Source organism: Monodelphis domestica, chromosome 4, assembly GCF_027887165.1.
Source record: "Monodelphis domestica isolate mMonDom1 chromosome 4, mMonDom1.pri, whole genome shotgun sequence".
Lineage (NCBI taxonomy): Eukaryota > Metazoa > Chordata > Mammalia > Didelphimorphia > Didelphidae > Monodelphis > Monodelphis domestica.
The window spans coordinates 338,831,468-338,846,789 of NC_077230.1; the positions used below are offsets into that span (position 1 = coordinate 338,831,468).

Here is a 15,322-nt window from a genome sequence, read left to right on the forward strand (position 1 = left end):
CACCTGCCTGTCTCCAGGTTAATTTTTTTTAAAACTTGGAAAGACCTACACAAAATAATAGAGAATTAAATGAGTGCAACCAAGAGAATGTTATATACAGCTACCGAATTAATATTTGAAGAATGAATTGTGATTGTTTACCTCCAGAGAAAGAAATGATAAACAAATGCAAAAGCCATAAAATATATTAATGTACATTTATTGTTATTTTTGAATGATGCCTTCTGTGATACCAGGAGGAAAGGAAGGGGTTAAGATACCTGGGAATAAATTCTATTTTAAAAAATAACAACAACAAATACATCTCTGTGAGAAAAAATAATAAAAATTATTAAAAAGTAAAAAAAGTCTACCCATCAGATTGAAGAAATGTGATGTCATTCATAGGCAGTATTCCACTGTCACAGCCCCTCACTTCACAAAGGAGCAGGGACAGGGGCTGTCTCAGCTCCTCTTTAAAGCCAAAAATATTCATAATGTTTTTCTGGTAGCCACTTTCAACTTATCTTTTTGTTTATATTGTTGTAGTCATTGTCAATATTGATTTCTTGATCATTGTCAATATTGATTACTTATTTCACTTTATATCACTTCATGCAAGTTTTCCCATATTACCTTGTATTTATAATGTTCCATTATACTCTGCACTGCATACTAATCAATGGGCATCCATTTTATTTCTAGCTCACTACCACTATTTAAAAAATGCCACTAGGAATATTTTAGTGTATATCAGACCTGTCTTTTTATCAGTAACATCCTTGGGGATATATGCCTTGCACTGGAATTTCTGGGTTAGTGGGAATGAGCATTTTAGTAACTGCCTTCAAATCATTACTTTTTGCTTTCTAGGATGGTCAGACCAGTTAACTCTACCAGTATGGCATTAATGCCCATCTTTCCACCATTTCTTTAATATTCTAATCTTCTCTGATCTTTGACAATTTTTTGAGTATGAGGTAATTTTTCTCATTATTTTTTATTATTTTTCTTCTTATTAGCGAGTTAGAGCAGCTTTCAGATGGATGTTAGTTTGCCTTTCTTCTTTTGAGAACCTTTTGTTCATATCCTTTATTTATTGGAGACCTCATTCCACGTTTCATTCAACTTTGTTTTGAATGCATTTGTGTCCTGGTATGTTTCTTCCTTATAGACTGAAAGCTCCAAGAGGTCAGGCTTGTCTTATATTTGTATCTTTCCCAGAAACTACTGTAATATTTTGTACAGAAGACAATAAATGTTAAATTGAACTATGACATACCTATTTGGAGAAGAGAATCATTCAACATATATTTCTGTCTATTTTACCCTACTATTTTAACTTCTTTTCCTTAACCTTTCTTGCCCTTATGTAATACTTAAAATAAATATAAATTTTAAAAAATCTAAAGGAATAAAAGCAAGTACAAAAATGGGGGGGGGGGGAAGCTTTGTTGTATAACCACTTAGAAGAATGAGAGGAAATGAGTTAGCTTAATCTGTAATTAATTAACCGTGCATATAGGTGTGTGGTTATCTGCTTATTTCCCTTGTTAACTCTTCTGACACTTTTATAAGAAGTCATTGATTAACAGCTGAAAATAAATAACTTCAGGAAGCAAAGAAAGTGTGGAGGAAAGAGCACTAAATTTAGTGTCAGAGAATCTTGATTAGAATGAGTTTTGCTATACTCTTTCTATCTGTTCTGTTCCTTATTTTCACACATCATTTTGCATGTTTTGGGATGTAAATTTTGTGAGAATAGGGACCATTGTTCTAGAAGTTCTATGTAAAGAAAAACTTGCTAACAATCAGTATAACTCCAGAGAGGAATGAGTGGGCTTAGGAGTAGGGCAAAGAGCAAGTTATTTGAAGTTTTTCTAATAGCTAGATGACCTTTTGTTAGGAAGGAATTCTTGTTCAAATATGGGGTGAAATAGATTGCAATATTTAGTAATAATGTCCTATCTGTGTTGTACTTTAAGTTTTTCAAAATGCTTTACCTACATACAATATTTCATTTGAGCTTCACAGTAACCCAGTGAGGTAGGTCTTACAAACTGATAAATGACCTGTGAAATTGCTGCCAATTCTGAAAAATGTTTTAATTGCTTTAATTTGTATCAAAACATCTCCTATACTGCAATATGCCTAGTGGCCTGCAAAGTTGGTACTTTTATGTTGATATTAATGTAACCTGTCATGGATTTATATAAGTACAAAAAAATTTTTTTAATTGAAAAATAAAGCCTTATTGATTGCTCTCAACCCTAGAAATATACATCAAGTAAGTAATCACTGAATCATAGTTCTCAGAACTTATAGAAAAATTAAAAGTTCATCTATTCCAACTCTCATTTTACAGAGGCTCTTAAAAGGAAGGTAATATATCTTGGATCCCACAGATGATTAGTGGTAGATTGGGTAGAAGGTCCCTGCTGTTTCTGCTGCTCTGTGACCCTTTCATCTGCTTTTTATATGAAGAAAGGTGTTTCTCACCATGAGGTAGCTGTAGATAACACTTACTAGACTGGGCACTTGGTACTATTTTTACATTATGCTTAAGCAGACCTCTGTATGTGTAAAATTTCATAATTTCTCCAAATGAAATGAAATATTGTTTCATTGTTCAGAAAAATTCTTTTCTGAAAAAGAAAAAGTTCACTGAAAACCTGTAAAAAAAATTTCTCCCTCAGGAAAAATATGAAATAAAAGCAACCATGTTGAAATAGTAATGGTTCATATTTATATAACACTTTACAAATTTCTCACAGTCCCACTCTGGGGGTGGTAGTACCTGGACTATTATTACCAACATTTCCTCAATAAAGAAATTCTAGTAGTAGATGCTTTTGCTTTCTACAATTTCTTTTTTTAATTCATATTCATATTTTTAAAAATTTGAGTACATAAATATAAACAATAAAAGCTTTTATCACCATAACAGAATTTCATGAATGTGAAATAATACTGGTCATTGATGGGAAAATTGTAGTGATAATAGCTCATGTTTATTGTTTAGATTTGGAAGAAATGTTTGTACTACCCTAAGCAGTACATACTACAAGAAATACTGTTATAAAGATGAGGAAATGTGAGGCAAAGACTTAAGTAAATTAGGAAACTAGTTGAATGACTGAGGGCAAAGTAATATAACCTTTCTGAGCCTCAATTTCCTCATCTTCAAATGAGAATGATAATATAATCTTTTGTTGCTATTTGTTCAGTTGTGTCTAACTCTTCATAGTCCCATTTGGGATTTTCTTGGCAGATACTAAAGTGGTTTGCCATTTTCTTCACCAGCTCATTTTGCAGGTTAAGTGAGGTTAAGTGACTTGCCCGAGGTAGTAAGTGTCTGAGGCCAGATTTGAACTCAGAAAAATGACTCTCTCCCTCTCCTGGGCCCAGGACTATCCACTGTTCCACCTAGCTACCCCATAGTAAAATCTGCCTCATAGATTTGTTGTAAAGATAAAATGAAATAGTATGTAAAGTGCTTTGCAAACCTTAATGGTGTAGAATTTGGTTTTTTTTTGGGGGGGGGGGATATTGAGAGCTTATTGTACTTCCTGTTATTCCTCCATCTTGGCTCTGCCCCTCTAGCCATTCTCATAGTTCTTATTGTATACTGTACCATTAATCCTATATCTAAAGTTTTCTGGTGCCCCCAGAGATCTCATTCATTTATTAGTTTTAGCTGTTTACTTGATTGTTGACAGTAGTGAGTAGTTGTGGGGAAGAAGGGTGTGTGTGTGTGTGTGTGTGTGTGTGTGTGTGTGTGTGTAAGGATGTCTTAAGCATTGTTTATTTTTGCATAAACTGGTATAGTGAAAAGGTCTGTAGAGTTAGGAGTCAGAAGACCTAAATTCTAATCCTGATTATGATACTTATTAGCTAACTAAATTAATTAATTAATTAATTAATGCAACTAAATAATTTACTATCAGCTTCAATTTCCACAGCTTGTGAAGTGGTCATAGCACTTATATTACCTACCTCACAGTATCTTATGAGGAAAATAAATATACTGTAGGCCAATGATGGCGAGCCTTATAGAGATGGAGTGCCAGGCCCTGCCTCTCCCCCCCCCCAGAAAGAGTGCCATACCCCACCCCCAGAGACTACATACCATGCCCATGCCTTGCCTCACCCCCCAACCCCACATAGGGGAGGAAGGAAGCACTCCCATTGGGCTGTGGCATAGAGGGATTGGGGAAGTGAAGAATGTCCTCAGTTAGTATAGAGATGGGGAGGGGAATGGTTTGAGCTCTCTGTTCCCCTCCAGCTCCGTCTCCTTTGAGCTGCCCATCTCATCCCCAGTGCATTCCCATTGGGCTACTGGGCTGAGAGGTGGGGGATGTAAAAAAATGTCATCAGACATGGTGGAGAGGTGGAGAGGAGCAACACTGCCTGAGTCCCTCTGCCTTTCTAGTAACAAACTTTGGCAGGGGGGTGGAGTGGCCACGTGCCCACAGAATACTCTGTGTGCCATCTTTGGCATCCATGCCATAGGTTTGCCATCACTGTTATAGGCCTTAAAGCCCTTTAGAATTATAAACTGATATTGTTATAGTTCTTCCATTGATTATTCTGATAAAACACTATTTTATACCAATACAATTGAAGATTATTTTACCTTATTATTACTGTTTAGCAAAGTATTACTTCAAAATAAAGCTAGAGAGAACCTAGAGAAACAATTAAAAGACAGATAAAGTAACATCTGGCCTGCTTCACAGTGTACAGACTCAGGGAACTGGCCTTGGAATCACTAAACCCTTAGAGTTCAGTATGCATTTTGATTATTACAGTCATCAAAGATTCTGGAAAGTTTGCTTTTAATGTCTCCAAGGCAATTCTAATTTCCTTTAACTCATTCAGAATCAGAGACCTTTGCTGTATATGCAGTTAATGCAAGAGTTGGAAGTACTGATGTTCTAAAATATAAAATTATAGCTTTCAACACAGAAGCCTGGCTCTAGTGAAAAGACATTGATGTTGGAATTGGGGAACTGAGGTTTAGATCAAGCCCTTCTAGCTCTGTGACCTTAAGCAAAATGATTTCACTTTTTTGATTCTTTAAAAAATGGGAATAGTAACATACTACCTATGTCACAGGATTCTTGTAAAGCAAGTACTTTGTTCTTAAAGTATTATAGAAATTAGAGATACGGTTAATATTAATGTCTATCTTTTCTAGTCTGAGTTAGTCTCTTTCAGACAATTCTATGATATTTCTTTCTAGATTATGGAGACACTCTTCAAGACTACAACAGAGACTGTTCTCTCAAATTGTCCAGAGGATGTTGAGCTTTTGCATAAATTCATAGCTCCTGGTCAAAAGGTAATCAGTATTTAATATTTAAATATTTTTTGGAAAAATTTAAGCCTTGTTTCCTACTAAGCAATTTACATTAACAGAAAAAATTTTCTTTCTTTTTTTTATTAACAAGGACAAGGTAGAACAAATGCTGAAAAACAAGTTTTTAATGTAAGTAGAAAGATTTTAAATGTATTATCTAAATAACTTAAAGATTTGTTCAATTGTATGCCATCTTTCCACCAATGAAGATAACAGCTTTTCTATGCCTTAGTTGATAGTTTTATGAGTTGCTGTGTCCAAAATATTTTATCACTTAATGGCCAGCTACCTGATGATGAATCTCTCAAAACTTAACTGTCCTGGACCTTGGATAAAATATTCTGATTTCATGCTATTAAACTGAAGCCTTCCCGTTTGGTGAGATTTGCCAGAACTTTCACCTCCATTAATAGCCTGTAAGAACCTTGATTCACCTCAATATAAGATAATTTGGATCAATTTGGTTTTAATGGCAACTTAACTGATGTACCCAGTTATTTTATAATCTTTATTTTAATCTTTTATTTAAAAAAAGTAATATTAATGTATTTGGCTTTATATCATTTACATTCTCAATTTATCTCTTCCTCCAGAGAGCCATCCCTTATAAAAAAAGAGAAAGAGTTTAGAAAAACTGATCATTACCTCAAAACAAGTATATCATTATTTGCAGTGTTCCATATATGTAATCTTCTACTTCTGAAAAGAAAAAAGGGATATGCATTCTCTTTGAGACCAAGCTTAGTCATTATCATTTTAGTGCAGTCAATATAAATTGTTCTGAATTGTGTTTTTCATTTATAGGATTGTTGTCATTGTTTTCCTGGTTCACAACTTGTTTAGCCATTCTTTAATAAATAGAACCCAATTATTGTTAAAAACTAAAAACAATTTAAGATAATAAAATCTTTTTGATGATCAAAATTTAATTTGATTAAAAAAAAACTCAAGTTGACAAGTAAAATGCCTGTTCTTTATAGTACTTGTAGCATCACCCCCCCAAAAAAACAATTCAAAACTAGTTCATCTTGATATAATCTTCTCTTCATCCTTACTTTTATTTTTTTATTCTTTCTTTTCTTTAGCCATCCTCCCACCAGACACTAACAGTAAAATTAATTTCCTTTCTCTGATTTAATAGGTATATTTTTGTACCTCAAAAAATTTCTGTTCTTTCTTCGTTATTTGCCATTACTGTGTCATCTAAATTATCTAATAGTAATGAGCATGTGATATTGATCTGGATCTTGAATGAAGCCAGTTGAAGAGAGTACTGTAATCAAAATCATTTACATTTGGGGAAGAATTCAAATTCTATTTGTATTTATTTTTGTTAACTTCCTTTATTTTTATGTTTTCCTATCCCCTTCTTATTTTTCTAGTCTTTTCCAATTACCTACATTTCTAATAATAATTCCAATAATTTTGATGATTACTACTTTATAAAGTAAAGTATAAAAGTTATATTTTTTCATATGCTATCTTCCTATTTCTTGTTACTATTTTATCAGTCTCCATAAAGCATCCCCTTTGGAAGCTTGATTGATAAAGAATTAAATCTATAAGTTAATTTAGCTAGTTAGCATCCTATTTTTATCATATTGACCTGGCCATTCCATAGTACATACCTCTCTAGTTTTTTAATTCTTTATTGTCTTAAAGAGTATTATATAAATTGCATTTGTATAAATCTTGAGCCTGCCTTGATAAATCGACTAACGTGTATTTTATTTTTTTATTGTTATTTTGAATGCGTTTGGAGGTTTACCTGAAATAGATAAATGAGGGAGTAGACCATTGAAGAAAGATTAGTTAGTAGGGATATAGTGAAGGAACTTGGAAATATTGGTTTTGAGCTAAAGGACAATGGAAAGCTAGTGAAAGCTTTTGAGGATAAGAGAATATTGCCAATGTTTTCTTTGCTGCATAGGATCCAGAGTTACTATTAAGCATCTACTTTATGCCAGGCACTGTACTAATTGCTGGGATACAAATTCAAAAAAGAAAAACAGGCTTTACCCTCAAGGAACTTACATTTTAATGGAGGAAGATTAAATATAAAAGAAAGCCGAAAAGGAGGGTGGGGGGGGATGAGTGCATCTGGGTGGGAAATGTGGAGAGTCCTCTTCCCTTTTGTTAAATGGAGGTTGAAGAGTTCATGGCTCCAGTTTATGGTCTGGTTAGAGAGTACTGATGAGATATGAGTACCAAAGCTGATTGGACTTTGCACGATGATGAGGTTTCCAGAGGCATGTTAGAGATGTCCAAGAAGTACAGTAGAAAAACTAGAGACAGTATAATAATTTCACCCCTATCCAATGAATAGAATCATGGATTGAAAATAAAGAAATAGTCATATCCAGTAAACAAGTATTTATTAAGGACTTACTATGGGTCAAGTCCTAGGGATACACTCAGAAGCAAAAAGAAAGATAGTTTCTTCCCTCAAGGAATTTCCATTCCAATGGAGAAGACATAATGGGAGCTAAAAAGCTGACAGGCTTTGGGAGAGTGGTAGAGATACCCATTCTAGAAAGATAATAGAAAGTCAAAAGCAGAGCTGGGAGAGGAATGAAGAATGACTGATCGATGCCCTTCTTCAAGATGGAGGTTCTTAGAGGCATTTACCAATGCTACATGGGAGTAAGTGGTCTAGGGTGAGAAGTCAGCAGGCACTGAGGGAACTTACAAAGCTGAGAAGGCAGCTGAGGTGATACAGTGTGGTAAGTCAGAAGCAGTAGGGTTATTAGAGCATTAGATTCTGAAGTAATCCTGGAGATTATGGCATTCTCACCCTCTTTGAGTTTATTGATGACAATATTCTTACCTATTTTAACCTTATTTAGGCCATCTATATATTTGTAGCTCAAGCATAGGAATTTTGTAGATTATTATTTGTAAGGTAGTGTTTTAGTAATTTAGGAGGTGTTTTCTATAATATAAAGTGATGACATTTTTAAAATTTTATTATTCAGCTTACTAGGTTAGGATAGGGGAAATAAAGAATTATTGACTACCATTTTAAAGCAAAAAAAAAATCTATTCAGCCTTAAATAATCTTGATATTATATTTCACTGACTCACTAATTTTAAGTCTAATGAAACCCAGCTTTTTTACTGATTTTTTGGACTCAGAAACAATCGTAATCTATACATGCTTTCCATTGTTAGACTACATACATTATTATTTTATTTGGACAAGCTAGCTTCATTAACAGTTTTAAAACTAGTAACATAATTAGTGGTACCTTTGTGGTATCTTGCCAGTCTGAATTTCTGACTATACACTAGTGTATACACTAGAGATTCATAGTTTTGAGTCTTCTTTTTATATGGAAATGATCATGTTTGTTGATATTTATCAATTTCATACTAAGAATATTCTGACTATATAAGGAGACCGTATCTGAGTCTCTCATAGATAGAGGCCTACTTTTAAGGGTCATTGATGGAGCAAAAGTAACCTAACTATATCTTGTTACTATTGATTCTGCTATACTTAACTAATCTAAGACAGTAAAGACTCTGTTAACTTATTTTATTTTATTCCTACTAGGATAAAAGAATTTAGATTTAGAACCTAAGCAATGGTATGTTGGCAAATGTTTAACAACTGGCTAGGCTATGGAATGAGAGGGATAGGGTTAGAAGGGGAGTGTACATATAACACATTTTTATGTTTAATTTGCAATATTAACTTTTTAAAATCACTCTAAGTCCAAACAATCAACATAATAATAAATATTATATTATTATATAATATATAAATTATTATATAATATATAAATATTATAATAAATAAATATAATAAATCAAGCTCTTGATTTGTAGTGTTTGCCAGTTTCTGAGGTATAAAGTGCTAACACTGTAGTTTAACAGTTAGCTCAAACTCCAGTATACCCCTTAACCTGAGAGATCACTTAGTACAAAGGGGCTTAATCCAAGAACATTTATATAAATTTGCAGGAGTCTGTGAACTTGGATGGAGAAAAAACAAAACAAATTTATTTTCATTAACCTTTGATTTCCTTTGTAATCCTATGTATTTTATTTTGTGCATTTAAAAGCATGATTCTGAGAAAGATCCCTATAGGTTTCACATTCTGACTGCCAAAGGGGTCTATGCCATAAACATTCCTCAAGCTTCCACTCTTTTCCCCCCAGCATTTCTTATACAGAAGCCATAGAAATCTTAAAGAAGGCATCCCAGAATTTTACCTTCACTCCCAAGGTGAGTATTTCCATGCTAATGAAAATTTAATTCTTATTCCTTAGTCTTCCCAGGGTTCTCACCTCATTATTTCTCACCTGGCTATCATCCTGGACTTAATCATTTTCTCTCTCCCTCTCTCTCTCTCTCTCTCTCTCTCTCTCTCTCTCTCTCTCTCTCTCTCTCTCTCTCTCTCTCTCTCTCTCTCTCTCTCCCTCTCCCTCTCCCTCTCCCTCTCCCTCTCCCTCTCCCTCTCCCTCTCCCTCCCCCTCTCTCTCTTTCTCTCCCTCTTTCTCTCCCTCTCCCTCCCCCTCTCTCTCTTTCTCTCCCTCTTTCTCTCCCTTTCCCTCTCCCTCTCCCTCTCCCTCTCCCTCTCCCTCTTTCTCTCCCTCTCCCTCTCCCTCTTTCTCTCCCTCTTTCTCTCCCTCTCCCTCTCCCTCTCCCTCTCCCTCTCCCTCTCCCTCTCCCTCTCCCTCTCCCTCTCCCTCTCCCTCTCTCCCCCCTCTCCCAGGACAACCAGCTCATCATTTCCCACACCACTAGCCCTGATTTTCAGCCCCTTGTACATATTATTTCTACCTTAGATTGGGAGCCCTCAATGGCAGGGACTAGCTTTTCCTTTCCTATGGGTCTATCAATAATAAGCATCTAAAAAGTATTTATTGACTGATTAATCTTTTGTCCTCTTCAACTCACAAGTCAATCCAATCCAGTATACATTAATTAAGTTCCTATCATGTGCCAAGCTATAGGGGTCCAATTAATAAAAAGAAAGGCAGTCCCTTCCCTCCTTAAAGTAATTTCTCAATGACGTTTTTAACAATATTAGATAAATTGGCTTTGATTAATATAGTCACAACTTCTTTTAAGAAGGAAAAATAAAGCAGTGAAGTAATAGGATTAAAGAAATAATTGTCTAGCTTGATGCAAAGGTGACTAAAAACTTATAAAAAGGGTTTGCCAAGTTTAAAAGCATAAAAAAACCCACCAAAAAGAAAAGGGAATAAGAAATTAATAGGGCCACCAGAGTAATGAGATATGAAAACTTTAAAATAGATGTGCTAGATCAAGATAATCTTCCTAATTATTTTTCAAGAGCCTTCAAAAAAGTACACAAGTAGGATTTAAATGGGCTGAGAACCAGCCATTTTAGAAAATTCATTCTTAAATATTTTGTTCTCAGCATTGTAGTTCCTTTTCATGTCACTCATGTTTTAAAAAGTGTATTCTGCTGTTTTGTTTTGTGGAGACCTTCTCTTACTGTGACTTTTTTTTCCCATTCATTACAGTGGGGTCTCGATCTGCAAACTGAGCATGAAAAGTACCTAGTGAAGTACTGTGGCGATATTCCAGTATTTGTTATCAACTATCCTTTTGATCTCAAGCCTTTCTATATGCGAGATAATGAAGATGAACCTCAACATACAGTAAGATGAGGCACATGCCTTTCACCCAAGACCTGAATAGAAAGATAGGGTGTCAGCATAGGGAAAGAACCTTAGAACATAGAATGTCAGAATTAGGATGGTCCAGCCTTCATTTAATAAATAAGGAAGTTGAAGTTCACATAGATTCTGATCTTTGAATTAATCTCATTTAGCCTGTGGCAATCAAGTCAATTTAATATTGTTGGTCTTGCTCAATTCCCCTTATTTAAGATCCATGAATAAAATTTCTCCCAAACATAATGACAAAGTAAGCTTCTCATTCATGTCAATCATTATTTTTTCCATGATTGAGTTGTACTAGACAAGTGGTATCACATCATATAGAAGTGGATCACTTCTAGCAGCAAATTGGCTTAGAAAATCATGAATTATCTATTGCCATAAATTATCTGTGTTTTATTGGATATTTATTTATTATACATTTCCTGATTACATTTTAAAACTGATTTTAGGCTACACTTTGAAGTGTTGCAGGCCTTGAATTTGACACTTCTGGTTTGATCCAGAGTTAACAAACCACTTAACACTACTGAGCCAAGTCTTGCCTACCACCTGTTTGTATAAATGCAATTATTTTAAAATGCAGAAAACATTTTAAAAATCAGAGTATTTGGTAAAAAATTCTGGGAAAACTGGAAAGCAGTTTGTCAGAAACTAGATATAGGCCAATATCTTACAACATTTACCAAGACAAGATCAAAATAGACATACAACCTAGGCATAAAGGGAAATACGAGTCAATTAGAAGAACAGATTATATGTTATCTATCAGACTTATGGAAAGAAGAAGAATTTCTGAATAAACAAGAGATAGAAAGCATAATGGGATATAAAATGGATCATTCTGAATACATTAAATTGAAAGGTTTTAGTACAAATAAAACTGCCATAGCCCAAATCAAAACAATTCTGAAATGTCATGTCACACCTATTAGTTTGGCTAAAATGATGAAAGGACAAAATGACAAATATTAGAGGGGATGTGGGAAAATGTGAATTCCAATACACTGTTGGTAAAACTATGAACAGATCCAACCATTTTGGAGAGCAATCCAGAATTATGCTTAAAGAAGTTTTGCTTTTTTTTTTAAAGGCAAGGGTGGGGAGGGCACAGCTGGGTAGCTCAGTGGATTGAGAGCCAGGCCTAAAGACAGGAAGTCCTAGGTTCAAATCTGGCTTCTTATACTTCCTGGCTGTGTGATCCTGGGCAAGTCACTTAAATACCATTGCCCAGCCCTTATTGCTCTTCTGCCTTGGAACCAATACATAGTATTGAGTCTAATATGAAAGATAAGGGTTTAAAAAAATAGTTATGAAACTGTGTATACTTTTTGACCCAGTAATGACCACTATTAGATTTATTTCCTAAGGTGATCGGGGACAAAAGAAAAGCACCTGTATGTTCTAAAATATTTATAGCAGCTCTTTGTGGTGGCAAAGAACTAGAAATGGAAGTGATGCCTATTCACTTCGGGAATGGTTAAACAATTTATGACATATGATTGTACTAGAATACTACTATGCTATAAGATATGACAAACAGATTAATTTTAGAGAAACATGGAAAGACCTATGTGAAGTTATGAAGAGTGAACTGAGCAGAACCAAGGGAACAGTATATACAGCAAGAGAAATATTGTTTGAAGAATGACTTGTTTACATCCATCTTCATAGAAAGAACTGATAAAAAGGAGTAGAACATGATTTTATATACAATTCTTTTTGTCAAATGATGCCTTCTCTAATGGAGGGAAGGGAAGGACTGAGTTAAATGGGTGTTTTAATGTAATAAACAAATAAATATTTTAAAAATAAAAAATTAAGAAAGCATTCTTAGCTTGTGAGCTGTATGAAAACTGGATTTTTGTCTGGATCTGGTCCTGAGGCCATAATTTCCCAACCCCCTGTTGTTTAGATTCTCACCAACTCCGAAATAAAATGTTTCTGTCAAAATGTAATATAGATCCCGTTATGATACGAAGGCATGTCCTTGCCTTAGCTCTTCTTCCCAAAAGTTCATGATAAAACGGGCAGAGTAGGCATTTTGCACACAACATAAATTATATCAGTAAGAGAGAAGGAAAGAAAACTTCAGTAGTGATATGTTGTAATTTGTGTGGAAGAGAATAGATATTCAGGCCTGCCAAGTTGTAGTCAAAAATATTTAGGCTTACCAGAAAGAAGGATGGATAGTGTGAAGAATTGGGATGACTGTGTGGGAAATAAAGAGAATTGGGTAAGCTGGGGACACTAGTGGCTACAGGGGAGGAAAATGGAGGGCTATGTAATTGGAGCAGACAACTCAGTAACTTGGTATGGGTCATTCAATAGGAGAGATATCTGAGGAATAATATAGGTCAGTGATGGTGAATCTTTTAGAGGGGTGGGTGATGTGAGAAATGTCCTGCGGAGCCCTTGGAGAGGGGGAAGGGAACAGCCTGGCTCAGTGTCCTTCTGACTTTCTAGTAACAAACTCTGGTGAATTCTATGTTGGGATGATGGTGCGCATGTCCACAGAGAGGGCTTTAAGTGCCCCCTCTCGTACACATGCCATAGTTTCACCATCATGAATATTGGGAATGAGAGGCCAGAGATATTGACTTTAGAGACTTTCTATTTCCTTGTTCTCTTCCCTCTTTTTCTTACCATTTCTCTCCAGTCTTGATCATTCTTTTCACTCATTCTTTTTTTTCTACTTTCTTTTTGTCTTTCCTTCTTGACTGACCACAGTATAGAACTATGTATATAAATGTATACATATGTTTGTATAAGAAAATTTGCATTTCATTAATTTTTAAAATGTGAAGGGAATACAAATACTAAAATCTATATTTATATTAATCCAATGAAGATAACTAGGACCAGAAAATTTCTGAGTTGAAAAGAACCTTAGAGATAAGAGAATGAGCTGGCAATAGTAGGTTGACATGGGTGTTCATGGTAATGTTATGGGTGATGTTAAAGATGCCCCATGGTTGATAAGCTTAGATCCCCTTCAGGCAAAAACCTCCCGCTGGGTTAAAGCTGCTCCGCTGGGGGGGGTGGGGGCAGATCAAGATGGATTATGGCTTGATCAGCCAGTCTCTTGGTTTCTTGTTCCCTTTGTGTCCCCTAAATAAGGCTCCTTTTATCTGACTGTGAACAAGTTAAGTTTAATGTTGGTTAAGGTAGCAGAAGTGTAAAGGATAATGTTAGCATTGTAACCTAAACTATATTAATTATTTGGTCGCCATGGATATCCCAAATATTAAAAAAAAATACCCAAGTCAGCTGGAAATTTATGGTGATTTAATTAATATAGTGGAAAGAAATTAAGAAGAAGGAAAGAGTGTAGGATTTATCCCACCTGGCTTGTGCCAGAAGGAAGACCAGAGGCTTTAGGAAGGTAAGGTTTTTGAGAGTAAAAGAGGAAGGAATCATCCTGAACTCCAAGAGGGCTCAGCCAAGATGCCTGAACCTGAATTAGCTCAAGAGCAAACTCACCACCAAACCCCAGACAAATAGCTGCCACCACGCCAAGATGTTGGAATACTTAGCACGCTGCCAGCCAGAGCCACCTCTCCGGGAAAAGAGAGAGAAGAGAGGAAGTGACGTGCCCTATATAGATGGTTTTATATCACTTTCCTGTGTCTCATCTGTAACAATGATAGCTTAGCTTGACTTAGGACAGCCCAGGGGTCTGTCAGCTATTTTCTGCACATGTCTGTTGAAGGCCATCTTCTTAGATACTTAATCCTTGAGTATGGGTGCAGACATTCCTGACCTTGTTAAACTAAGTAGGGTAGAGCAATGTAGAGTTCCCAAGACCTGATTCTGTTAGACCAATTATCTCCATTGTTACAAATCAGGAAATAGCTAAATCAGATCTTCTAAAGTATGGTCTGAGAAGGGTGGAGTAGTTTTAAAATTCACAGAAGGTGGGGAGCGGGTAAAGGTATATAAGGAATCCCTGTATCTCTAACCCCAAAGGTCCTTCTTCCTCGCTGACCAAATGACCAAAACCAGAAATTCACCTTCCCTTCCCCTATTTTGTATCCTAATTTAAACTATAGTTCTAAGGTATGACAGGGATACAAGTAAGGCAAGTGAGGGTGAAGGTCTTTAAGGGGTCTAGCTCAGAGACCATCTGAGTCCTTGACCCCTCAGGTCCAGAAAGACCAGAATATCTCTCTCTCCTTTGTTGTTGGAAAAAGCTATCAGGCAACACCTGGATTTGAGATGACATGTTCCTGGCTAATTCTGTGGACTGGCTTTTGATCTGTCCTGAGGGGGTAAGAGTACTTCCTCTCTCCCTGAGATCTCAGATTAAAAGTCCCCCTCCTT

At 35.5% G+C, this 15,322-nt stretch overlaps 1 protein-coding gene across 1 annotated transcript in view; it reads left to right on the top strand.

Moving 5' to 3' along the window:
- Positions 1–15,322, top strand: part of NARS2 (asparaginyl-tRNA synthetase 2, mitochondrial) — a 175,825-nt gene that overhangs the window by 116,478 nt on the left and 44,025 nt on the right. The window contains exons 8-11 of the mRNA XM_001377502.3: positions 5,225–5,323; positions 5,433–5,470; positions 9,506–9,572; positions 10,841–10,978. Of these exons, the coding sequence (XP_001377539.1) occupies positions 5,225–5,323; positions 5,433–5,470; positions 9,506–9,572; positions 10,841–10,978 (342 nt within the window). The remainder of the gene's footprint in view (positions 1–5,224; positions 5,324–5,432; positions 5,471–9,505; positions 9,573–10,840; positions 10,979–15,322) is intronic.